Source organism: Sphaeramia orbicularis, chromosome 9 (assembly GCF_902148855.1).
Source record: "Sphaeramia orbicularis chromosome 9, fSphaOr1.1, whole genome shotgun sequence".
Lineage (NCBI taxonomy): Eukaryota > Metazoa > Chordata > Actinopteri > Kurtiformes > Apogonidae > Sphaeramia > Sphaeramia orbicularis.
In genome coordinates, this window is record NC_043965.1 from 34,578,288 (window position 1) to 34,603,021 (window position 24,734).

General features: G+C 38.7%; 1 protein-coding gene across 3 annotated transcripts in view; it reads left to right on the plus strand.

Annotated features, from left to right (window-relative positions):
• Positions 1 to 532: 532 nt before the first annotated feature.
• Positions 533 to 24,734, plus strand: part of dock5 (dedicator of cytokinesis 5) — a 37,366-nt gene continuing 13,164 nt past the window's right edge. For all 3 annotated transcript variants that reach the window (XM_030142729.1, XM_030142730.1, XM_030142732.1), the window contains exons 1-26: positions 533 to 706; positions 8,600 to 8,683; positions 8,917 to 8,957; positions 9,040 to 9,095; positions 9,368 to 9,464; positions 9,618 to 9,766; positions 9,914 to 10,049; positions 10,126 to 10,283; positions 13,307 to 13,388; positions 13,893 to 14,022; positions 14,695 to 14,767; positions 17,871 to 18,013; positions 18,177 to 18,302; positions 18,446 to 18,570; positions 18,762 to 18,860; positions 19,067 to 19,139; positions 19,246 to 19,349; positions 19,598 to 19,778; positions 20,080 to 20,177; positions 20,288 to 20,377; positions 22,899 to 22,999; positions 23,140 to 23,274; positions 23,361 to 23,472; positions 23,856 to 23,926; positions 24,151 to 24,257; positions 24,440 to 24,576. In XM_030142729.1, the coding sequence (XP_029998589.1) occupies positions 664 to 706; positions 8,600 to 8,683; positions 8,917 to 8,957; positions 9,040 to 9,095; positions 9,368 to 9,464; positions 9,618 to 9,766; positions 9,914 to 10,049; positions 10,126 to 10,283; positions 13,307 to 13,388; positions 13,893 to 14,022; positions 14,695 to 14,767; positions 17,871 to 18,013; positions 18,177 to 18,302; positions 18,446 to 18,570; positions 18,762 to 18,860; positions 19,067 to 19,139; positions 19,246 to 19,349; positions 19,598 to 19,778; positions 20,080 to 20,177; positions 20,288 to 20,377; positions 22,899 to 22,999; positions 23,140 to 23,274; positions 23,361 to 23,472; positions 23,856 to 23,926; positions 24,151 to 24,257; positions 24,440 to 24,576 (2,751 nt within the window). In that variant the 5' untranslated portion in view covers positions 533 to 663. The remainder of the gene's footprint in view (positions 707 to 8,599; positions 8,684 to 8,916; positions 8,958 to 9,039; positions 9,096 to 9,367; positions 9,465 to 9,617; positions 9,767 to 9,913; positions 10,050 to 10,125; positions 10,284 to 13,306; positions 13,389 to 13,892; positions 14,023 to 14,694; positions 14,768 to 17,870; positions 18,014 to 18,176; positions 18,303 to 18,445; positions 18,571 to 18,761; positions 18,861 to 19,066; positions 19,140 to 19,245; positions 19,350 to 19,597; positions 19,779 to 20,079; positions 20,178 to 20,287; positions 20,378 to 22,898; positions 23,000 to 23,139; positions 23,275 to 23,360; positions 23,473 to 23,855; positions 23,927 to 24,150; positions 24,258 to 24,439; positions 24,577 to 24,734) is intronic.

Sequence of the window (24,734 nt, forward strand, 5' to 3'; positions counted from 1 at the left end):
TCTGAACCATTAGTTTGGTTGCTTGAATGGCACAGTCTGCACAGTGTCCTATAAAGTGTAAAAGGTCACAGAATTCAGTATTTGTCCTTTTAATCAGTCAGTTTGTGCAGCAACCGAGGGGCTGGCAAATCAATCACGTTTTAAATTAAAATTAAAAAAAAAAACTTGGTAATAATTTATTTATAATGCACCAGTGATTTATAACTCGACAAGCAATTAATTATTCTCCTCTATTATCAAATTGTGTTTCAGTAGCTGCAAAACTTAAGTGCAGACACCATTAGTGCTACTTGAAGCGTGGGGAAGAGTAGTTCAGTGTCACTACAATTTGCCGGAATTTACATTTGTCTCATTTGGGTTTTAATAGATAGTCGTTTAACATGAAAGAGCCGTTTCCTGGAGACAACACTCGATGGAAAAAAAAAAAAAAAAAAAAAAAAAAAGTGTGGCGTTGAGGGGGGAGTAGTTTGGGAAACTGGTGTGGTTGACGCCTATCCCCTTCTCTTCTCTCCCAGCCGTGTGTGCCCTCCTCTCCCCACCCCGTTTACAAGTCATGATGGCGGAACTGTAGACTTCGGGACGAGCAGGAGTCCACCGCCCGTCCTCGTTTAACAAGTGTATATAGTTATTTATTTATTCAGACACCTCTACATTATCCCAGCAATGACCCGGTGGATACCCACTAAAAAAGAGAAGTACGGAGTCGGTAAGTTTTTAAAATAAGTTACGTGCGTTTTTCACTGGGAAGTTCATCGAGTAAAAACTCCCAGAAACTAAAGCAACTTCAACAAAACCTACTGAAGTTTGGAAATAACATACAAATTATACGTTTGTTGTTGTTAACACAGGGCGGGTAAATATTGTAGCCCATTTTAGCTTTGTCAAACTTTTATTTTTATTCCAACCTTCCTCCTCCTCCTCATATGTAAGCTTCATAATAAGCTTTAGCTACCCCTCCTTGTTGTCCCAGAGAGTTTGGATTTGGTTGTAATAGAAATTAGCTGACCCTAATAGGTGGCGAGGGAAAATGGAAAGAAGCCAAGACTTCAATGAGCATACCAATCATTCTTGTGCTTAATCTCACAGAGCTGACTTTTTTGAAGTAACCGTGGACTTAAGTGAATCCTATTTTTTTTTTTTTTTTTTTTTTTTTTTTTTGTGCTGGAAGGTCCCTGAAAGCGTCCTCAAGGTCTCCTGCAGGGCTGCACATGGGAGCCACTGCTGTGACTATACTGTATGCACTGGGAGATAACAGAATATCATTTGCATAGACCTTAATTTGTTAGTGGCATTTGGCTATGCCTGCTCAGGGATTTAATAGAATTTAGTAATCACCAGGCTTTTATGACTATTTCTGAGTTCCTTTTTTTTTTATTGCATCTGCCTGTTGTAAAAGTTGTCTCCTGTAATTCCTCTGAGTTCATGTAAACTATGCGATTACTATCAGCTAGTAGCCACTCCACACCCTCAAGGCATATCAGCACATTTGTAGGCTCTATGAGACATCTCTTTCTGGTTTACTGTAATGATTTCATAGCCAGTGCAGGTTGGCCATAAAGCTAAAGCTGCTTAAGGCCACAGTGTCTTTTACAGACAGTGTGTCCTGGTGTGCAGCAGATGTGGTTCACGTGAAGAATGTCTGTGTGTGGAGTATATTCTCTCTTGAAAACGTGTGAATCACAGCTCAGGACTTTGGCTGTTTACTGATGCCTAACCTGGATCTTCTCACTGGCTTTATATTATGTTTTAAAAATGTGTTGCACTCCTTTGTGGTTAACACAGAACATTTTCAGGTGGATAAGGAGGAATCTTCAGTGCAGTAACTCCCCCTTTTGGTTTTATGACCTTGTTTTAGCAGCTGATGTTGTGGAATGCATTGTGTTAATCCTTTTAGGTTCCAGTGTGACATTCAGAACTGTTTCTCTGCTTGATTTCTATAAACTGTAACGTTTTTGTCAGCATTTCCCTCAGAAACGGGGCAGAAGTCACTTATACTGTGCTTAATCCTTAAAATGCCATCAGACCCTGTACAAGGTCTTATGTTTTTAATCCGATTAGCCAACCCAAGCTGTGCTACAATACAGGCAACTACATTTTGGATGAAAGAAAAGATTGCGAGGTATCTGATAATATCAGTTATATCATGTTGGCTAACAGGGAAATTTTAATAATATGAAGCTTATCGCAATCTTTAATGGTGAATTTGTGACTCCATCATAATAGGATAGCGTGCTAATTTTCATATCCAGAAGACGAGCACCACGTTGCAATGTTAGATGAAGCATTGGAATCAGCAGGTGAACAATGAACGTTCTTAGATTCATTAATGTCATGTCTCGATCTGTCCCTGTGTTATTCATTCTTAACATTCTTTCTTGTACTTAGTCACCAGCAGTGCGGTATTTTTCTTAGTATTGACAGAGATGGTCTAAAAAGGCAGTGAATGTCATAATTACTACATGTGAATAATTGGAGAACATCTTTTCCTTTTTTTTGATGTGACAGTACATACTGTATAATTACAAGTAATATAATGTCTTGAATTTTTTGCACTACTGGCTTCTATAATTACCTTGAATTTTCCTTGTGGAATTGCCATTAAAGCCATTTAAATCATGAAGAATAGCTTAATGTCTGCATTTAACCATGTTCATGTGAAAAGGTTTTCAAGAGGTCTGTCACATTTGGTGGTATTATACAGTAAGTACCCTACATGTTCCCTTAAAAAGATGGGCAGCTGAAAGCGGTTTGTGCTGCAGGTGTTACATACTGTGTGGGTGTCTTATGAGCAAAATAAATCTGAAGATGTTGAGAATTTCACTCTTAATGCATCTCAGTGGTGACTGCTTTGTTTATCTCACAATGTCAAACCTGATGTGATGTAGAGATTGAGAGCTGACCTTGTCTCAGTTTGATCGAACTGATGGGTGGTCAGTCATGATGTTTGATTCAGACCTCATTTCAGAACCCCTCATTTAATTCATTAGCAGTCTGGAGACATCGATTTGTGGGTTTTCCATTAGATAACACAAATGTAACTTTCTTTCTGTTAAATGTTGCTGCAGAATTTTAACCAGAAAAAAAAATGAGTCCATGCTAGTCTCATTTTATCTTTTATGTTCTATTAGCTTTGAACTTCAGAATTAACCTCGTGATTTATGGATAACCTATAAGGACTTATTAGCTGAAGCATGGTTTAAGAGCTGTGGATCGTTTCTAGCTGTCTAGACAGAGGATGGAAGGTAAAAGGCTTTTCCACTGAGGCCTTTATGCTTTTAGACTGTCTGGCTAAGGAATTCTGGCTCAAAAACAAACATTAATTGACTTGCTTTGACTCAATGACTTTAGTTAGAAATACTGTATATGTCCTTTATTAGTAGGACTTGAAATTATGATTTTTAGTTCAGTTATATCTCTAAACAGCCTTACCACCAGCCTGACTTCAACACACTGCTCTAAATTTCATGTCTGATACACACACGTCTGCTGTGTGCATTTGCGTCCTTGCGCTGTACCACTTTATTGTCTGTGTTGTAACTTTATCATCTGTGCTACCACCCCAGTCCTCTGTAATGTGACTTTGTTTGTGCAGGATTAATATTATTACTAGTCATTGTATCTGCACAGCTGGTCTTGTTAATGATTACCTTCTTATTTTTAGCTCTGGATCCTGTACATGTATATAGTCAAATTTCTCTAAACGCTTATACTTTTTGCTATATTTTTATACATTTTGTATTTATTGTTTTCATAGTGAGTTGATTGGTTCTTCTTGTCCATAACATTTCAGTGCATTATTCACCGTGTGTTAACCTGGCAAAACAAAATCCACATTTAATCAGTTTAAACAAAATACTCTTACAGGGATTTTTTAATGAAATAAATCAAAATGCTCCAACTCAATAGTGAAATATGATTTTAATAATATGTAAAGGCTTCTACAGACTGTATCATTTCTGCAGTCTGGTAAGTTTCAGTCACATTGTGCGACACAAATCTAACAAACTTGGGTAAGAGATGCTACTCAGACTGTGCAATGACAACACCCACTGAATCTCAGGCACTGACACAGTGTAATGTCAAAGCACAATAAAACATCCGTGTGCATCATCTATCAGTGTTGCTACAGTCATAAACAATGAAACTCAGTTAATGACTGCACTGTCACAGAAGTGGTATTTATGTGTATGGAAATAGTCCAAAGTTGAGGAGGAGGAGGAAGTGTACACAGCCATGACTCAGGAAAACAGGGCAATTTGTGATGATAGTTTTGTAAAGAAAGCTTAGTAGTTTTAGTCACACAAAACGTATGCCTTGCATTGATTAATGCATTTTTTTTTAACTGAATACTTATTAACTGTGAGTTGGTCTTTTATTTTCCCATGCTCTTGGACAGTTTGGTCTCACACTGCAACACATGATCACTATTTTTTGTATTTCATTTTTTCTTTAAAAGATATTGCTAGATTTGTCATGTTTTATCAAGGACAGCTCAAAATTACATCTATCTATTGTTAGTTGAGAGATGCAGTATGCTAATATAATAATATGTTACCTATTGGACCTATATGTTCAAGGTAGCATGTTACATGCATTAGTTTGATCATATAATTTCTTCAATTTAAACTTTACTAATTGAGACTGAGAAAGTATTCAGTGGGTCTCTGTGCAATTTTCTCTTTCCAGGATTTGTTGCTAGACTACTATATGTTCTATTTTCCATGTTTTTACAGTCTTTTTTTTGTCTCAGCAATAATTTGGATTAATTGTTCATGTAGTAGTTTCACACTCTCTTAATTGAGAGAACAATAGATTGCCATAGAATTGCTTAACCCCAGAAGAGGTGCCAGCTTCTCAAACTGTTCAGCCTTGGAGTTCTTTAATTGTTAGCTAATCCACTTCTATGATAAACAATTTAGGCTGAATTGGGCTGACTGATATGAAATTACTGTGCACGTTAACTTGAACCTGCCCAAATAAGAAGGTTTAGTGGAATTTACTACAGGATACAGGCTCAGTAGGGGGCTGTGTATATATATACACACCTGATCAAAATTTTAAGACCAGTTGAAAAATTGCATGAATTCACATTTTGCACTGTTGGATCTTAAGAAGATTCTAAATAGAGTTTCAAAATGCAAAAAGAAGAAATGAGAATTAGACAAAAAACACTGAGTAAGCAATTTATTGAAAACAATAATTAAACTGAAATAGGCCGTTCATCAGCCGATCAGAAATTTAAGACCACAGCCTTTAAAAGCCAAAATCTGTGCAAAAATGTGGATTCACTGTCATTTTCTGCCAGGTATTTACACTGTCATGACCTCCTGATGGCAAAGGCAAAAAAAAGCTTTCTCGCTTTGAATGTGGTCGGATTGTTGAGCTGCATAAGCAAGGCCTCTGGCAACGTGCCATTGCTGCTAAGGTTGGACGCATTAAGACAAACATTTTGAATTTCTGAAAAGATCCTGAGGGTTATGGAACAAAAAAGTCAAGAGGTGGACCCAAAAAAATTTCACCGGCGCTGAGCCGGAGGATCCTATTGGCTGTCCATCAAGATACGGGACGATCCTCATCCTAAATTAAGGCCTTTACTGGTGCTGATTGCAGCCCACTACCATCAGACGGCATCTGCCAGAGAAGGGCTGTAAGAACAAAAAATGTCATTAAAGGCCCCGTGTTCCTCAACGCAGACACAAAATTGCGCATTTGGACTTTGTAAGAGAGCACCATACATGAGGCATTGAAAAGTGGAAGAAAGTTTGATTCTCTGATGAGAACAAATGTGACCTTCCTGATGGCTTCCAGGATTACTAGCATGACAAGGAGATCCCACTGGTGATTTTTTCTTTGTACAGTGGAGGGGGCGTAGCCACCGTGATCTGGGATACTTTTTCCTTCAGTGGAACAATGGAGTTTCAGGTTGTGCAGGAGCATCAAACGGTGGCTGGCTATGTGGAGATGTTGCAGGGGGCATCCCTTATGACAGAGGGCCTTCGTCTGTGTGGTAATGACTGGGTTTAAAAACAGGACAACGCTGCAGTTCACAATGCCTACCTGACAAAGGACTGAGAACAGGAATAGCGTCACTTTTTTGGACCATCCTGCATGTTCCCCTGATCTGAATCCAACTGAGAACATTTGGGGATGGATGGCAAAGGAAGTTAATGAAAATGGACATCAGTTCCAGACAGTGGATACAAAATGTTTGTCTTACTGCGTCCAACCTCAGCAGCGATGGCGCCTTGCCAGAGGCCTTGCTTATGCAGCTCAACAATCGGACCACATTCAATGAGAGAATGCTTTTTTGCCTTTGCCATCAGGAGGTTATGATAGTGTGAATACATGACAGAAAATGACATTGAATCCACATTTTTGCACAGATTTTAGCTTTTAAAAGCTGTGGTCTTAAACTTTTGATCGGCTGATGAACAGCCTATTTCAGTTTAATTGTTGTTTTCAATAAATTGCTCACTCAGTTTTTTTTTTTGGTCTCATCCCTATTTCTTCTTTTTGGATTTTGAAACTCTACTTAGAACCTTTTTAAGATCCAACAGTGCAAAATGTAAATTCTTGCAAGTTTTCAACTGGTCTTAAAATTTTGATCAGGAGTGTATGTGTAAAAGGAAACGAGCATATCTTGGAGTTTCTCAGCTGCCAAGGCTCAGGCTGTTGCCTTTAGTTGAGACAGTGTGGCATCACAACATGCTCAGCTGAGTTCCAGTTATTGGCATATTGCCATGTTGTTGCCAGGCACAGACACTGTGTCAAGTTAGTGAATGGACCATTGTCACTCTCGGCATGACCAGAGGCAGATGTCACTTTTTCACCACACTTTCATTTGGTATTGTTTGGACTTCACAAATCATTTCCTGCTGAAAACAAATACTCTGTGGGTCAGCCAGGAACATTTTTTAAATTAAAACAAACACATACCACTACAGTGTTATGAGTAAATGTTTTCAGTTTTTTTTTTTAGATCTTTGAGTAAGGTGTCATTAATATGAACCTGTGCAGTTGATGTCAAAGCCACACATCATGTATTTTATCATCTCATGGGCTGGATACACACAGTCACAGGCTACAAACTGATTGTCATGGACATGTCTGCCTGTGCAAATGTGTGTTATGGAAAGCCAGAAAAATCTATCAGTGGAGAGTAAGTCATGGAGCGCGAAGGGTAGTCACATTCAGTGTTTTGTCAAGTTTTGGTATTCAGTCTGAGGTGTGATAAGCTGAGCCAGTTGAAGCGTGCTGTGAAATCTAGCCTCCAGCAACAAGCATTATCACCATGCAAGTCAGGGCAGAACTCTGCTCATAGTTCCTCTATCTTTGTATGAGAATGACTGGCTGCGTGCAATTGCAGCTCCCTCAAGTCATGACAAAGACCTTTGCTACAGTAGTGTTTGCTAAAGTTTGTATTTTGCAATACCTGTTTGGTGTTGTGTGTCTTTCTGGGTGCACAAGGTATTCATGTGTGATCCCTCCCACATGTGTCCTGGTTAGCCAGTTAAAAAGAAAAGATAGGAGTTGCCTGCAGGAAATATGTTAGGTTAATAAAGTGAGTATGAATGAAGGGAAGGGCTGGGCTCTCAGGTGAGTTGCTCAGCAGATACGAAAATGTGTTATGTGTCACAAATGTTTAAAGGTCACAGTGACATGATAATATCAGATTTATAGCGGATGTGATGCCAACCGCTTTGTAAACTTTGCTATCGACGGCTGACACAGTATGTACTTGCTCCACCACAGTCCACATACTGGAACATTAGACACAGCCTCAGGGCATCCATTTCAATTAAGAATGATCAAAATGCTTTTGAGGTTTGAGTCAGATAGATAGATGGATAGATAGATAGATAGATAGATAGATAGATAGATAGATAGATAGATAGATAGATAGATAGATAGAGACTTTATTAATGCAGAAGGAAATTCAGATATTCAGCAACTTTACATACAACAGAAGAAGACAAAAAACAGACAAAACAAAAACAGGAACAGGCAAGTTAGTAGCCATGTAAAACCATTGTACTAAAACTACATAAGGTGCATGAACAGTCTACAGTCACATTGGATCAGTCCTAAAGTGATCATGACTGAGACCGAGACCCCCCGATCACTCAGTGACGAGTTGTACACTCTGATGGCCAGGGGGACAAAGGAGTTCCTGAGCCTGCCTGTGGAGCAGGTCAGAGACAGCAACCTGGAGCTGAACACAGGCTGCTGTCTCTGACCTGCTCCACAAGCCTGTTGCACAAATACATTCTGCTGTTAAAAGAGCAATAAGAGGAGAAATAAATCAAAGATCACAATCCTCAATACTTGTTAATTCAAGTTCTATGGGGGAGAATTGGTTTCGTTTCCCAGTGAGAAACTGTAGCCCCTGATCCAAAACTTAAAAAAAAAAAAAAAACAGCCCTGCTGCTCTGTGCAAAGAGTGATTGAAAAGGGATTTGGGGTTTTTCTTAATCCGCTGGACCATGAGGAGGAAAACTCGTCCGTCAGACTGTCGGCTGAAATCTTTCTGTGTTAACAGTATTTACAGACTGTTGTGTGTGTGTTTCATATAATGAGACAGCCCTGCTTTGTCCTTCAGCAATCTACAATTATGATCCCAGTGGAGAGCAGGAGCTGTGCCTACAGGTGGGGGACACGGTGCACATACTTGAGAAACTGGAAGGTGAGTGAGCCTGAGCAGACAACAAGCCGTAACACATCTGCTTTTTCCTACTTTGAGCATGCTGACACAGGAACTTAGATGAGATGTTGAACTAACCAGCACGGAGTATGCCATGCATAATAATGTAAATGAGTCTGCACTCTAGCTCATTGTCCTTCTCACTGCTTGTACTATCATCCAGCAGTTCCCCCTTACTGTCTAACACATATGGTTATTAATCTTTGTCTCCTCAGGCTGGTATAGGGGATACACACTACGCAAGAAATCACACAAGGTATGGGCATCATTAGCACTTCATTATCCTATAACCAATGCTGTGATGTATTTATACTGATATTAAGTCATTACTTCCTCAGGGTATTTTCCCAGCCTCCTATATCCACTTAAAGGAGGCTACAGTTGAGGGAATAGGGTAAGATCACATATCAGTGAACATATCATCTTGATGATAATCCACTTTGAGTTTGGTTTTGCTGTCCACCTTGTCATTTGCCAATAACATAGAGCACTTGTAATTATCATAAGTGGAGATTCAGTAATGCTCTTCTTGGCTGTGTAAGTAAAACACACAGCTATTTGTCATGTATAGAAATGCACTTGAGTCTTTGCAAATTATTTGACATGATCTATGAGTGATGAGCCACATTTCCAATATCTTTTTATTCTCTTTTTTGTGGCTGGTAGCCAGCAGGAAATAATTATTCCAGCAGATTTACCCCTTGTGCAGGAGCTAGGGGCTACTCTGAGGGAATGGGCACAGATATGGCACAAGCTCTATGTGGTATGTATACATTTTCTTTCTTTTTTTAATCTCACTTTCAGTTTCTAGGCCAAACGCTCCTGTACGCCTCTGCTCATGACTCATAAAAAGTTGTTATATTTTGATTCCTCTCAAGAATGCATAATGCAATGTGTATACCTGTTCATCTGACAGGCGAACAAGACCACCCTGTTCAGGAATGTTCAGCAGATGGCATACAGTCTCATAGAGTATCGATCTCAGATAGTGTCAGGAACGCTGCCCAAAGATGACCTTGTAGAGCTCAAAAAGAAAGTCACAGCAAAGATTGATTATGGAAACCGGTATGACTTCTTCCCTTCTGCCTTTTTGTACCACAATGAATTGCCTTCTGACATAAACACAATTGTAAAAATTTATGTGCTTGAGTCATGGCCATAAGATTGTCTCTATAAACTCTCTAAAGCTGTTTGTTCCGCTGTGCTTCTCAGGATTCTGGGTCTGGACCTGGTGGTGCGTGATGAAGCAGGAAACACACTGGATCCAGACCGGACCAGTACAGTCAGTCTGTTCCGTGCCCACGAGACCGCATCCCGCAGTGTCGATGACAGGATACAAGAAGAAAAGGTTCTGATGATCTGATACTCATTTTTTTTTTCTCTGTATTGACTGCCATTTGCTTACAGTCCTTATTTTTCTGCAGACACGTCTACAAAACCTGGAAATGAGGCGTCAGACCCTGTTCAGCACAGTCCACACATATAGTCTCCTCATGAACCTGAAAAACTTTGTATGCAACATTGGAGAGGATGCTGAGCTGCTCATGTCTCTCTATGACCCTGACCAGTCTGAATTCATCAGGTTAGTGCTGAGGGCTTTTCTCTAAATTAGAGCTTCTTCTAAATTAATGCAGCAAATTGAGGTTACTGAGGAGGTTTTAGTAGCAACTAGCACAAAGTGGCACTGTTCTTTGTTGTAAGCTTTGCTTCATTGGGCTGTCTAAATAATGCCCGACATTTGGCTTTTTTGTTATGCGACAAAAAAGTAATGTCTTCTCCACATCAATAGAGATCTTCTTAGGTCATTGATTAACATTGATGATGCTCACAAGTCATATGTGGTAATGAAATATTGATTTAAAACGAGTGATGCACATATATTTCGGCCTTAGTGACTGACATTGGTTATCTGCAAATAAGATGACATTTCACAGATGACACAGGCCCATGTTTATTGGTTGTGTTTTTATTAAAGGTATATTAAAAGAAATTGTCCTCATTCAAAGATGGTGATGAGTGGTTGAGAGACTATAAAATAGTAAACTTTAAAAAAAATAATAATAATGATTTCTTTGTTTCCTTGGCTCAACAGGGATAGTAAATAATTGCAAAGAAAACAAGCAAACAGAAAAAAGTCAGTATCCACATCAAGTATCAGCCTTTAAAGTAATATTGACAATGTAAAAAAAAACTGAGACCAAAGACGGATTTCTTACATTGCTTCAAAGATGTTTTCCTCAAGGGCAGACGTAGAATCGTTCAGTCTTTGTGTCTGTACTAGATTATAGTGATGTGATTTACAAGTATACAGCTTCATCCTTACTCAATAAGACTGGACTTTGTCTATCATACTGTCCTCCGCTTTTCAACTAATGCAATTCTACACACTCACCAGTATCTTTTGTATAAATCTGTTCAGTAATCTTCTCATAATCAGAGGAGGAAAGTTACGTCTTTCTTGCATCTTCAGTCTCTTATCCTATTGTACAACTAGCCCCAACACAAGATCAACATCATGCCACTTGAAATACTTCCACCTTTAAATTCTTCAAAGGTATTTTAGAAGCTGTTAGGAAAGAATCTTGTTGCTGCATTACATAATATCTGTAGATCATGTGAATTATGGATCACTTTGGTGTGGTTAATTCCCCTCATTTGTATCTTCTTTGCTTCTCTTTTATTCTTATTTTACTATCTTTTCCAAATAGCTTTTTTGTTCCTAGTGTGTTTGTATGTGAAATGATTTGTTGCTGCTATTTTGACCAGGGCTCCCTGGAAGAAGAGATTTTATATCTCAATGAAACTTTTCTGAATAAATTGATGGATAAATAAATAAAAATAGTGCACTATTTAATACAAAAATGTTTTAATTCCATCATAATGTACCACTATTTGAATTAGGAATGAGTTTAATAGAATAGAATTCCAATGAATTGAAATATTTTTACCACTAGTTTGTTCTCAGCTGAGGAATTATGATACTGTGACCTTGTAGAGTAATAATTATCGCTGGGCTGTGCATTATTGTCACTTTATTCTGCGTAGCTCTGATGGAACAGCATTAGTGTTTTAAATTAACTGTTAAAGCCGCAAGGCTACTCGTTTCAGGCGTTATTAAGGTGCTGCTGCTTCTTCTGCTTGCTGAAGTAGAAAAATAATGTCTTTATTCTGAGCTTGGCAAAAATGGTGTCAGCATGAATCATTAAAGTGATTAAAACCTTGAAAAACTGAAATGAATTGCAAACTTTTTTTCCCACCATATTATTGGAGAAAGTGTAGAGTGTGTAAACCTTTCACTGTCATTGGGCTTCTCTGCTGCTCCTTTTGACCTCTGAACTTTTTGCATTATGCTCCTTAATAAGGTGAAAGGAACTTTCACAAAACCCGCTTTTTAACATAATGGAAGAATTACAGCTGAAACCAGAATAGCATTCAGAGAGCAAAGGCCTCCTTTTAAGGCTCAAACCACACTCTTATTGTTTTGAAATATTAAACCAGAAAGAAACTACAAATTATGATCTATATTTTCTTCCTTTTCACTACTTTGTGCCCCTAGTCAGTTTAATTGATCATTTCCAAGGTAACAAACGTCCAATTTGTCTGTAAGTATGGCACTCTCCCTAGTTAGCCTAAAGGAAGACGGAAAGAAAGAAAGCCAGAAATTTCAGCTTCTCCCTCTTTAATCAACCCAAAATGTGGTGTGTTTGTGCTTGGTCCATGCCCTGTCCTTCCATCAAGCTTGATGAAAATAAATCTACTAGTTTTTGTCTAATCCTGCTGCAGACAGACGGCTTGTTTACATGCACACTAATGTTCCGGTGTTACTCCAATTGTGATGATGTTCTGAATTTGGCTGCTGTCATGTAAACAGCATATTCTGTTTGGATATTCCAAATTAGTATGTTTTCTGAATGCAGCACTTTCCAAGTACGGCATATGGCATGTGCTGATATTATTCCTGTTTTAGGAGGATTCTTTGGACATGCAGACAGTACAGATGGGGTTTATACTGCAGGTTGTGACACACAGCCGATTGTTTACAGTCAACCGAGTAGAAACAAAGATCCTTTATAGTAGAGATGGATGCTCAAAGGAAAAGCTCGCTTTGGTGGTAGAAAGTAGAGACACATCCAATTAGAAATATAACGAGAATTTTTGCATATGCCCAAATTTTGTAACATTGATCTGGTTGTTGAAGGAATGAAAGTGAGAGGCTGTGGAGAACATTTATTATCTGGGAACTGTACAGCTATATGTAAGCATAAATATTTGAGAAGTGTTAATTCTAATTTTCCATGTAAATGCCTTGTTAAGAATATTGCATGTAAACGTAGTCAGACAGACAAACAGGAATGACCACATCACTTTGTCAGTCCTGTTGAGATGTGCTGTTTACCCAAACAGTGCACTCAATTTTTGGTTTGTTTAACCAAAAATAAGTCAAAAATGGTTCTGTGAAAAGACTTTGTTATTTAAAGTTTGATGAATGAACATGACATGAATGAAAGACTGCTTTCAACATTCACTATTTCTTGTTTTTTTGTATTTTCCTTGTGCCTCCAATTTTGTGATATCTAACTGTGAGTCCCATTTAAATTCATGCAGTGAGAACTTCCTGGTGCGTTGGGACAGTATGGGGATGCCTAAAGAAATTGAAAAACTCAACAACCTGCCAGCACTCTTCACGGTAACTGAATCCCAGCACACTGACTGTATTCCCCCTGCTTTGGATTTAAACAATCCACAGCTGCCTGAAATCTGTAACAAAGAAGACAATTTGCTCCTGGATGGCACATCTTTGAAAAGTTTAATACGTTTGCACCAATTATGTTTCCTCCTTTTTTATGTTAATGAAACAGTCAGTAGTTCCCTACAAACAAGCCCTTGTGTTCCACCACATGCAGGCTGCTTGGAATCGGTGGTTTGAAATGTTGTAAAGCCTGATTCGTTAAAATGTTGTTGCTATCCTTGACTCCAAAACACACAGGTTCAGGATTCTTCAACTCACAGGAGAATTCAGAAATATAAACACATATTAATATGGGAAAGGTGCTTTTCATCTTGCCCTGCAGCTCCAGCACATAATGACAGGCTAATTATTCGTACAGTCCACTTCCTATAATGTGTATTGCACCTTATCGCCCTTAATGTGCCATAATAAATCATCTTTGTGGTTGTCCTTTGCGTCCAGGACCTGAGCAGCAGTGACTTGATGAGGCAGCGACTCTTTCTAGTGTGTCAGATCATTAGAGTGGGAAGCATGGAGCTCAAAGAGGGCAAGAAGCACACGGGTGGACTGAGACGACCATTTGGTGTGGCGGGTGAGCTAATATTTGTTTAAACACTTCAGTGCCAGTCCAGTGAAAGACGGCTGTTCCTTTCTGTGGCAGTAGTTGCATGAATAGTTCTGTTGAGGTGTAAAAATGAAAGATCCATGTGCTGAATGAAATGGGAACACCTGCTTCTTGACCTAGAAAATGCCTGCACATTGCCTTGGCAAAGGAGTGGGTGGAAATTGGTTTAGTAACCGTCTTTTTGTTTTTTGGCCAGATGATTAGTGGATTTGATGAGAAATGGTTTCCTCTAGTGTTCCAGCAAATGGACTGAAACCAGAGTTAGAAAGAACGTTTCATTCTGAAGTCACATCATTCTTAGCCAGGAAAAACACTTTAGGAAAAGAGCTGGGTGGAACTCACCCATTTGCAAACTAGAGATGAAAAACCCACTCAATCTGTCTCACTCTTGTGGCTCTCTGTTATGCCAAGCAACAGGTGAGTCCCATCCAACACCTGGTTCACATCATGCTTCAAATAAAAAAAAAACTTTCCAACGCTATAGGGACTAAATAAAATAAAATTATAAATCTTTAAAACAAAGTGATTCCTATTTGCTTTTCCAGTAGCTAGACAACTGAAATGCATCTGTGAAATTAGATTATTCTTCATAACTGACTGTTGTGCTGCCCTGATGCTCACATATCTCTCTTTTTGCAGTGATGGACATAACAGATATCGCCCATGGCAAAACAGATGATGAGGACAAACAGCATTTCATCCCTTTTCAGCAGTGAGTCTTTTGATGTTGTCACACATCTCATACTGTTAACAGGCTCACTTGTATTTTATAACTGGTGCTATTGAGTACAAATAATAGACAACACTTGAAACAGGACATGAATTACGTGTTGTGTGCTAACACATCTTTTTTCCAGAGGTGTAATTCTGCTTTCCAGTGTTGCATTTCAAGGACAAATAGAAAACTTTTGTAACTCTTAGTCTGATAGTGTTACCTCTGCTCAAAGACAGGCTTCAGTGCCATGTTTTCATAGCACCTGCACAGTGGGTGGATGATAATAGATTCACTCGCATCCTAGATAGAAACGACCCCAAATAACTTGACTTAGTTTTGACATCTGAGCTCTTTTTTTTTTTTTAACCAAGACTTAACCTCTGTTCGTTTCTTCTCAGTTTGTCACATTTCACTAAAATACAAGATACACATATTTAGCTAAAAAATATTAAATGCAGTTTTATTTTAAAGGCACACATTTTGTTTGAATAGTTTGTTGGTACAGTTTCTTAAAGACGGAGTCAGCAGTTCCTGTTGATATGAGGCTCTGTTGGGATCATGTGTTTTTTGAGGCCAAGCTAACAGTTACCATGACAGCAGTGACCTCGACCATAATGTCGCACTTCAGCTTGTCAGTAATGAAAAAAAGGCTTTTTTTCTCACAGATTTTACCTTAAAATTCCTTGCAGCCTCTGGTGATCTGCAGTATTTTGCATAACTGTGATCTTTCATCTGTAGTTCTAATGCCAGGACTATATCTGGGTGAGTTACAGACATGGAAAAGTATTTAGGTGTACAATATCTCACTGTTTTATGTGTTGATCTGAGGTTGAATGAAAATCATGTGACAGCTTGAATTCTTCACTTTTCTCCAAAACTAAACTTATGGAGGAAATAAATAATATTGATGGGAAACTAACCGTAGGGAATGACTTTCAAATCGTATGTCTTAAAAATCAGATTTTTATGCCCATATGTCAACCACATTTTTTCTTTTCATAACAGTGTGAACAGCACAAATCACATGGAATCTGATCTTTTTAATTCTGATCTGGGATACTTCCATATGTGGCCTTGCATCAGATACAGATCTGACCTCAGTCTGAACATTCAGATCAGAATTCAAGCAAGTTTTACAACACTTCAGATTCAGATCCATACAGCTCTGCATTAGAGGGAATCAGTCAGACACTGTAAAGCAGAGCAAATGAGCATTTTTAAACATCTATGGCAGTAAAATGTAAAACACACACATGAATATAGCACTAAAATGAATCCAAAAATATATATAATAATTTTACTGCACAATGAATGTTAACCCTTTAGGTGCTAGAGTTTTTATTTTTGTTTCATATATAATTTTGATATCAAGATGTCAAAAACCTGTCTGTTTCATCCAGTTATGTTACTTGTCACAATATTGCAGCTTTGGTGCTTAAAGGGTTCATAATACTAAGGCTGTGTTCAGACAGCAGGTCTTAATGCACAATTCAGATTTTTTGGTGAAACCCAATTTTTTTGTGTGCTCATTCATATTACACATTAAATGCGACTTCTGTCCGTTTTGAGTATGAACTGAATGCGACCCTGAAGTGATCCACATGCGCAAAAGAGGTCCTAACGACCAGCTAATGACCATGCAGCCACGCAGTGTGTTTATGGAAGTAAGTATGTTTTTCCTGCCACTTCTCCCCCTGGGACGCAGAATTGTGACGTTTGTAGCACTTCAATGATGTAAAGGTTGGATAAATGCAACCTGGCCATTCAGACTGATGTCGCATTGCAAAATATCAGATGTGTATGAGATTTAGGACCACATATGACAGTGGCCTGGGTCAGATTTGAAGAAATCGGATTTGTGCTGTTCAGACTGTCTTTAACAGATCAGATACAGGTCACATATGGCCAAAAAATCTGATTTGCGCCACATTTGCCTGTAGTCTGAAGGTAGCCTTAGATACCTTAGCTATGAAGGTTTTAAATGCGTAACTTTTGCTTGAGGAAATGATCCGAACATTCTGAACATTTCTAACTTCACTGATATTTACTACGTCATAAAAAATTATGTAAAGTGCCAAACAAACAAACAAACAAACAAAAAAAATGGATCTGAGCAGTAAATCAGAATTGAGTGCTTGGGCTGGTAGTGTGAACGTTCCCCGAGTCTGCCACCTCAAAAAACACATGAACGGATGCACTGTTTCTCAACCATTATCCTCTATAGAAGTATAGTCTTCATGCTCATCAGTAAACTGCTCATTGCACATCAGACACTGTTAGTCTGTTAGTAACAACTATAGTATTATCTTCATCGCGTTGTCATGGCGCTTATTACAAAATAAGTTGAATTTACTTGTCCTGACAGTGTCACATTTAAATTTTTACATAACCTCTAAAAATGACAAATGTTGTTTCTGCTAGTTTCTATGAATTAAACCAGTTTGAGGCCCTTCTCTACTGTGTACAAACACCATGTTTTTTCATTCATAGGTGTTATTAGTGAATTTGACAGAAGACGTGTTGAGTTAGAGATGCCTATAACACCTTTTAAGTATGAATAGATAACTGTTTCCTGAATATGCAGCTTTTTGAGGAAATTCCAGTGCTCTGTTCAAACAAAAAAAATCTACTAACTGAAAAGAAACAACTTGTTAAGCTTTCTAGTCTTGCCAAGTGCAGTCATATTTAATTAACACTGTGGGAATGTTTTACAGTAATAATCACGAACTGGGTAATTATACAAATGAATAAAAAAAAAGATCATGAATAAATAGATGTTTCAACTGCACAACACTGATATTTTCTGTTAGTGACATCGCCCTTTGATGAGTTTTTTTCCTGCTGAAATGCTCACACAAATGGCCCGGTCTTTAGAAATCCCAGTTCAGTGCTAGAAGTCTCAGTTACATTGCTTCATGGCAGTGACTTCAGGTAGGGGGCGTGTGGAGTGGAATAATGGAGCACCTTGCCAAGAGCTCCATAAAGACTTTCCTGCTGCTTTTGAAACTCCACTGTCCATTTGTTTGTCACCTGTCAGAGATGTTGGCAGCTGATTTTTCTCTTTCTCAGCCTCTTTCTTATTCTCGTCCCTCTCTCTCAGGATCGCTATGGAAACCTACATCCGTCAGAGGCAGCTCATCATGTCTCCACTCATCCCGTCCCGAGTTATTGGAGAGAATGAGCCGCTCACTGCTGTCTTCAACAAAGTCATCGCCACACGGGAGGTCAATCACAAAGGCCAGGGTAAAATGAAGTGCTCGCAGACAGTGTGCGTCCCGTGTGATTTTAGAGGGTCATACCAAATTGACCTTTTTGTTTTGAGTGGAATAAATGATGTGCGAGGCGTCCACTGGGTTTATTCTTTGTGTGTATGCCTCATTGAATTTCTTTGCATGTTTGCTGGCAGGGCTGTTTGTGACCCTGAAGCTTCTCCCTGGGGATCTTGCCCAGGTCAGGAAGGACTACCCCCACTTTGTGGACCGCAGCACCGCTATCGTCAGGAAAATGGGCTTTCCAGAAATCATCCTCCCTGGTGACTTTAAGGCTTTGTTGCTGATCACTGTTCTACATACAGTACATCACGGTCATGTTCACTTTAATTGCATACAAAGCCGTGAGCAGGGTACATAAATTCTCAGCACATCCGCCTTATCATCTGATGTGTCTTTTGTCCAGGAAACGTGAGAAATGATATTTACGTAACCTTGCTGCAGGGAGAGTTTGACCGTGGTAAAAAGAAGACCCCAAAAAATGTAGAGGTTATACTGAGTGTCCATGATGATGAAGGCAATCCAATGGAGGTAACATTCACTGTTGCACAGAGCAAAAAATAATTATCTAGACGTTTTTTCTATTTTTTTGTAGCTTTGTGTAATTGGCTCTTGGCACGTTTTAGCCATTTTGCTATAAATCTTACCAACACACCAGAGAGCAAACTGATCTTGTTCTCATCATTTAAACTCATTCCTTTTCTTCCTTCGATCACTTACAGAAAGCAATATTTCCAGGAGCAGGTTATGACGGCATCACAGAGTACAAGTCAGTTATTTACTACCAGGTGAAGCAGCCTTGTTGGAATGAAACAGTGAAGGTAAGTTCACTTGGAGCACAATCACAAATTAGTTCTTCAGATGGATTTGCAGAAGCTCAGTATAATGAAATAATCTCCAGGGAAAGATATCAGTGGAGAATATGTGCTACTCATGCAAATCTCCCAACAGATAGCAGTTGTTTCATATGTATAATCCTGTATTCTCCCATTCCATTATTCCCCTGACTTTCCTTTCTCTTTGCAAGGTGACAATTCCCATTGAAGACGTGTGCCGCTGTCATTTGAGGGTTACGTTTCGACACAGATCCTCCCAGGACTGTGAGTGACTGTGTCTTATTTGTATGACAAACACTCAAGTGTAATCCTGTCGCCAATGCAAATACAGCTAAAGTGACTCTATCATATGCTCTTGTTTATCCTTCAGCTCGGGACAAATCGGAGAAGCCGTTTGGAATGGCCTTTGTCCGGCTCATGAGAGGAGATGGAACAACACTGAAAGATGGCAGACATGAACTTATTGTCTATAAGGTACTCTGGCAAGATTATGTGCTTTTTTTTGTATTTTGTAGAAAATAATGTAATTCACTATGCTTATCTTTACAATAAGTAGGAACTGTTTATTGCTTTCATTTAATTACACAAAAACCCATGTCTTGAACAGCTGACAGTAGGTAGATGGATTATGCATGAATCTCTTCTCAATCAATAAATATGAAATTAGATCCCCATCGATCAATATGCTTCATGATTCATTGCCTACCTTATAAATTTCTTAGGTTGACGTGAAAAAAGCTGAGGATGCAAAGGTTTATCTCACCTTGCCAGCAACCTGGGCTGAAGTGGAGGAAAAAGAGAAGCAGACAGGGAAGCCGTTCCACCACTCTGGAGTGATTCCTGTCACTAAAGACAGCTTCCAGATCGCCACGCTCACCTGCTCCACTAAACTCACTCAAAACGGTACCGTAGGGCACCATTTATACGTTCACTGATCTTGTAATCTCCAGCTCCATGATTATTAAAAGGCCCTGTCATTTATGGAAATGAAACTGCACCTCTAACCAATGAGTGCATGTTGCCTCCATCTTTTCATGTACCTTAGAAAGCTCTGAAATGAATGACACTGACGTGGACTGGTGCTGATCTAATTAGATTCATATTAATGACATTTATAGGCTTTAACATACTTACCTTAGCTAATGTATTAGAGCTAGTGTTTTTTCCACCATCTGTATTCTGATGTGTTAATACCTTCTTCTAGTGGATCTCCTTGGTCTATTGAACTGGCGTTCTAAACCTGAGGATCTGGATCAGATTCTACAGCGACTGATGGAGGTAGAAGGAGGGGAGATTGTCAAAGTGAGTCATCTGCAAAAGAAATCCCACACTAAATACCTAATGTCACTTTGGTTTATGGTTTTAATATCATTTTAATAACACTTTTCTACTTTGGTTTCTGTTTTACTCAGTTTCTCCAGGACACTCTGGATGCTCTGTTCAACATCATGATGGAGACATCAGAAAAGGACACCTACGACACCCTGGTGTTCAATGCCTTGGTTAGTTTTGGTGAAACCTTCATTTCAGTGGATGATTTCTTATATAAGTCAGCATGAACTCCTTATCTTCCATGAATAGTGGAACAACTTCAAGTGCTCCATATATTTCTTTAAACCCGCCGTTCTCAAAGTAAAGGTCAAACCAAAAAAGAGTCATAGATTAATTTTTATTGAGTCACCAGTAAAATACATAACATTACTGTATTTAAATAAATTTTCCAGACTCGGATATAAGAACACTCCCTTTATTGTTACACTGGTTCGTTCATCTCAGACATGTTTTTTTTTGTAATGTGTATTAGGCAGTGTATTGTCCTGTTAGAAGAGTAAGTAAAATAGTATGGCAAATGTTTTGAGTCTTGAGCTGAATAAGCTTGCGTCAGTAATAATGATAATAATAATAATCATAATAATCATTATAATAATGGATTAGATTTCTATAGCGCTTTTCAAGGCACCCAAAGAGCTTTATATTATTGATCGATTATTCATTCACTCTTACATTCTCACTCTAGTGGTGGTAAACTACGTTTGTAGCCACAGCTGCACTGGGACAGGCTGACAGAAGCATAACTGCCAATTCACGCCAAACAGCCCCTCCAACCATCACTGAACATTCATACGCATTTATACACCAGTGTGAGTGACACTGGAGGCAAGGTGGGTGAAGTGACAGAGCAGGATTTGGAACGCAAACCCTTCAGTTATTGAACGACCCACTCTACCTCCTGAGCCATGGCCACCCATAAACAGAGACATTCAGCTAAATTAGCAAGAGGTCTAGTAAGTCAGTCCATACCAGCTGAGGTTTGAATGGTTGCATACAAATATACAAATGTGGCCTTTTTACCAAAAAGCACTTAGTGAAACATCTTACTGAATAACATATGGATGGTCTCAGTTTTAAAGTAACGTCTTTTGATTTGAAATGGCCAAAGTTTAAAAAAAGGTGTCTGATTTTTGAGTCTCCTCTTGCCCTTCAGGAAGAAAAATCCATCATTTGCAAAGTCAATAACGAAAAAAAAAGAATGTTTGTATGAGGTTCTAAATGATTTTATCTGTACTCAAAAAGAAACCTGAAGGACAAGGACATTAAACAAAGTAGAGAAAATGCATGTGAGTGAACACGTGAATATTGTTTGAGAAATTATATCTTTATAAAGGTAAGAGTTTATGCTTTCATCTTTGAGTGATTGTTCAGATCCAGCTCCATCTGAAAGAATTTCAGTTTTGCCTTGAGGATGCAGAATGTCATTTACTGACTGAGTAATGCACTAAGGCACATTTAGAGATCTGAGACCCTTCAGTCTTTTTTTTTTTTTTTTTTTTTTTTTTTCCATTTTTTGTTCATCAGTCAGTGCGCATTACCTTGAATGGAAATGGCTAAAAGGTTTAAAAAATACACAAGGTTAATGATGACAAATAATAAAAAGCTGGGGTGAGAGATTACCGGTTAAAGTGCAGGGTCTGAGGTGAACTCAGGAAGAATAACGTAACATGCTGTGCACTTTTAATAAAAAAAGATTCTGTTTAAAGTTACTGCCCTATAGTTTAGATTAGATTGTCTTTGTGTAAAACGTATTACATACATATTTATATTTCAAAGTACTCGGATATTATAAAAAGTAGGTCAAGGTGACTGATTTTCAATAGGCTTCTGCTCCATGCCAAGATGCATCCACAGTATAAATTTGGTGCAGATATCTCAATGCATTATTCAGATAATGTGATTATGTCGTTGAATGGACAGACAGACAGATGGACAGACAGACGACAAAACAATTACAATACCCCTTAGTCAAGGGGTAAAAAACCGACTGTACAGCAGAATGCATAGTATCACTGGAGTTAATTTTTAGTTAATGGCCATGACTTCCACTTAGGAATGAATTCTAGTACAGTTCTCTTTTTTCCATTTCCTCTTTGTAAGTATATGTGAACAGCATCCTGCATACTTGGAGGACCCAGATAGTTTTACTTCACAGTATGCCTGATCAAGTCTGTAACAGTTTTTTTTTTTTTTTAATATCAAATATCTTTATGGTCCATACTCTTTAAGCTGGTGACCACTGCTTTAAACTAGTCACAATTTACCTTGTTCAATGACTGTGCATTTGCAGAAAGTGTCAAAGGAAGCTTATTTTGGTGGGATTTTGCATAAGAAGACAAGCCTTCATATTAAAATGGCTAAATCCCTGCCAAAGAAAATGTCAGAAAAAAACAAAACAGGCTTGTCTTATTGCATAACCCAAATATTTGTCAAATCTTCACATTCTCAGTATGTAGCTATCACACATTGAGGCTTTGAAAACGGATAAGATGCTGATAGTTGAAGAGGAGGTGAATGCTGACTGAAATAGTTGCCCAAGGCTTACTCCGACAGACGGCTTCCTGTGACTCAGACTACCTTTAACCTCAAAATAAAAATTGCCAGTCTCAGGTATTTCATTATATAAAATATGTTTGTGTAATGTGCACCTCAGCTAGTCCTGATTTCCCAGGTTTCTTGTCTGTCTTCCAGGTATTTATAATCACACTTATTGGCGACATCAAATTCCAGCACTTTAACCCTGTCTTGGAAACCTACATCAACAAGCATTTCAGTGCCACCTTGGCTTACATGTGAGTCTCCCTTCAGTATTTTCCACTTTGATCACTTACACCTCTTCATGCCTTTTATTTTTAGTACATCTTTTGCTCTTCCTTTCCACCCCCACCCACATTATGGGCAGACCTTCATGACTGACTCATTCACTTTTCAGGAAGCTAACCAGGGTTCTTAACTACTATGTGGGCCATGCAGATGAACCGGTCCTGACTGAGAGGCTCTATGCAGCTCTCAAAGCCCTCAAGTACCTGTTCAGGTTTATTGTTCAGTCCCGGGTCCTCTATCTGAGGTAACAAAAGTGCTGCCACCAAAGATTCCATTTCTATAGTTATTATGGGTTCTTGTTTTTTGAAACTGTCTGACATTCATTCACAGATTCTATGGAAAGAGTGAAGATGGGGATGCTTTCTTCAACTCCATCCGTAGCCTTTTTCTCTCTTTCAACACTCTCATGGACCGACCACTGGATGAAGGAGTGAAGATAAAAGTAAGTTTGAAAGAACATAGTGAATGCTTTTAGTGAATGAAGTAGGCAGAATATTGGTTTTGCCAGAGCTGGAATATGAAAAAAACATTAAATTGCAGAGCAAAGTAAAAGGCTATTTGTTTGATTCAGTAAAAAATGTAGCTTTTAGTTTTGGCATTTTTAAATGTTGTATGTAAATTACTTCGGAAGTACTATTAAAAAAAAAAAAGAAGAAAATTACAGACATTATTTCACATCATTCAAATCATCATAAATTGTGACTTCACTGTTGGAAGTCTCACTTAGGTGAAAACATGCTCTGCTAGAAGATTGTTTTACCAAAGTCTTACAGAGAAACATCGTCATGTGTCAGCCTGATGAGACCTGTTCTTTTTCTTTCTCAGGGTGCTATATTGAAATACCTCCCCAGCATCATTAATGACATCCAGACTGTGTTTGATCCCGTGGAGCTCAGGTAACTCTCCAGAGAGTTTGCACAGCAAGAAATGATAATTGCCTGACTCTGTGCAAATGATGATATTTACTTCTGAGTGAAGGAGACGTTATTCTCAATTCTTGCAGCTGTAAAATTAAGTGTGCTGCTCATTACTCCTCCTTTACACTAATGATTAGATGTGAAATGTGAAAAGTATTCATGTTGTCAAAACCACTGCATGGTTCTTTTCTTTCATTTTCCAGTGTTCTCCTTGCAAAATTCATTGAGAGCATTCCTGACTCACAGCTGGTGCGCCAGAAGCTGGGATGTATGTGTAAAATGGTGGAGAGTGACCTTTTCAGGCAGCCAGGTAGGTATGAGTCCTCGAGGCTAGAAAACCACATAATGACATTACACACAAGATGAAGAGGGAAAAAAAAACTCCATTCTGCATCACACCTACATGAAACTTGCTCAGGTCAGCTCCATTATCAGAAAGTGCTCAGTGATACAATGGGCTACATGCTGTTTTTCTTTCTCTTGCTGCCATAGATTGTCGGGATGTGCTTCTGCCGCTTGTCACTGACCAGCTGAGTGGACAGCTGGACGACCACTCCAGTAAACCCGACCATGAGGCCTGTGTCCAGTTGCTTAGCACAGTGTTGGACAGTCTGGACCTAAAAGATGTGGTGAGGAATTACAGATACATCATGAATTAAAATGGGTTCATCTAGATTCCAGAAATATAGAGTCATTTGAGTTTATTCCACCTGCGTTTGAGCATAGACTGAGTATAATTAGAGGATTGTATAATTCATCGTTTTCTGTAATGCTGTTTTGAAGCCAG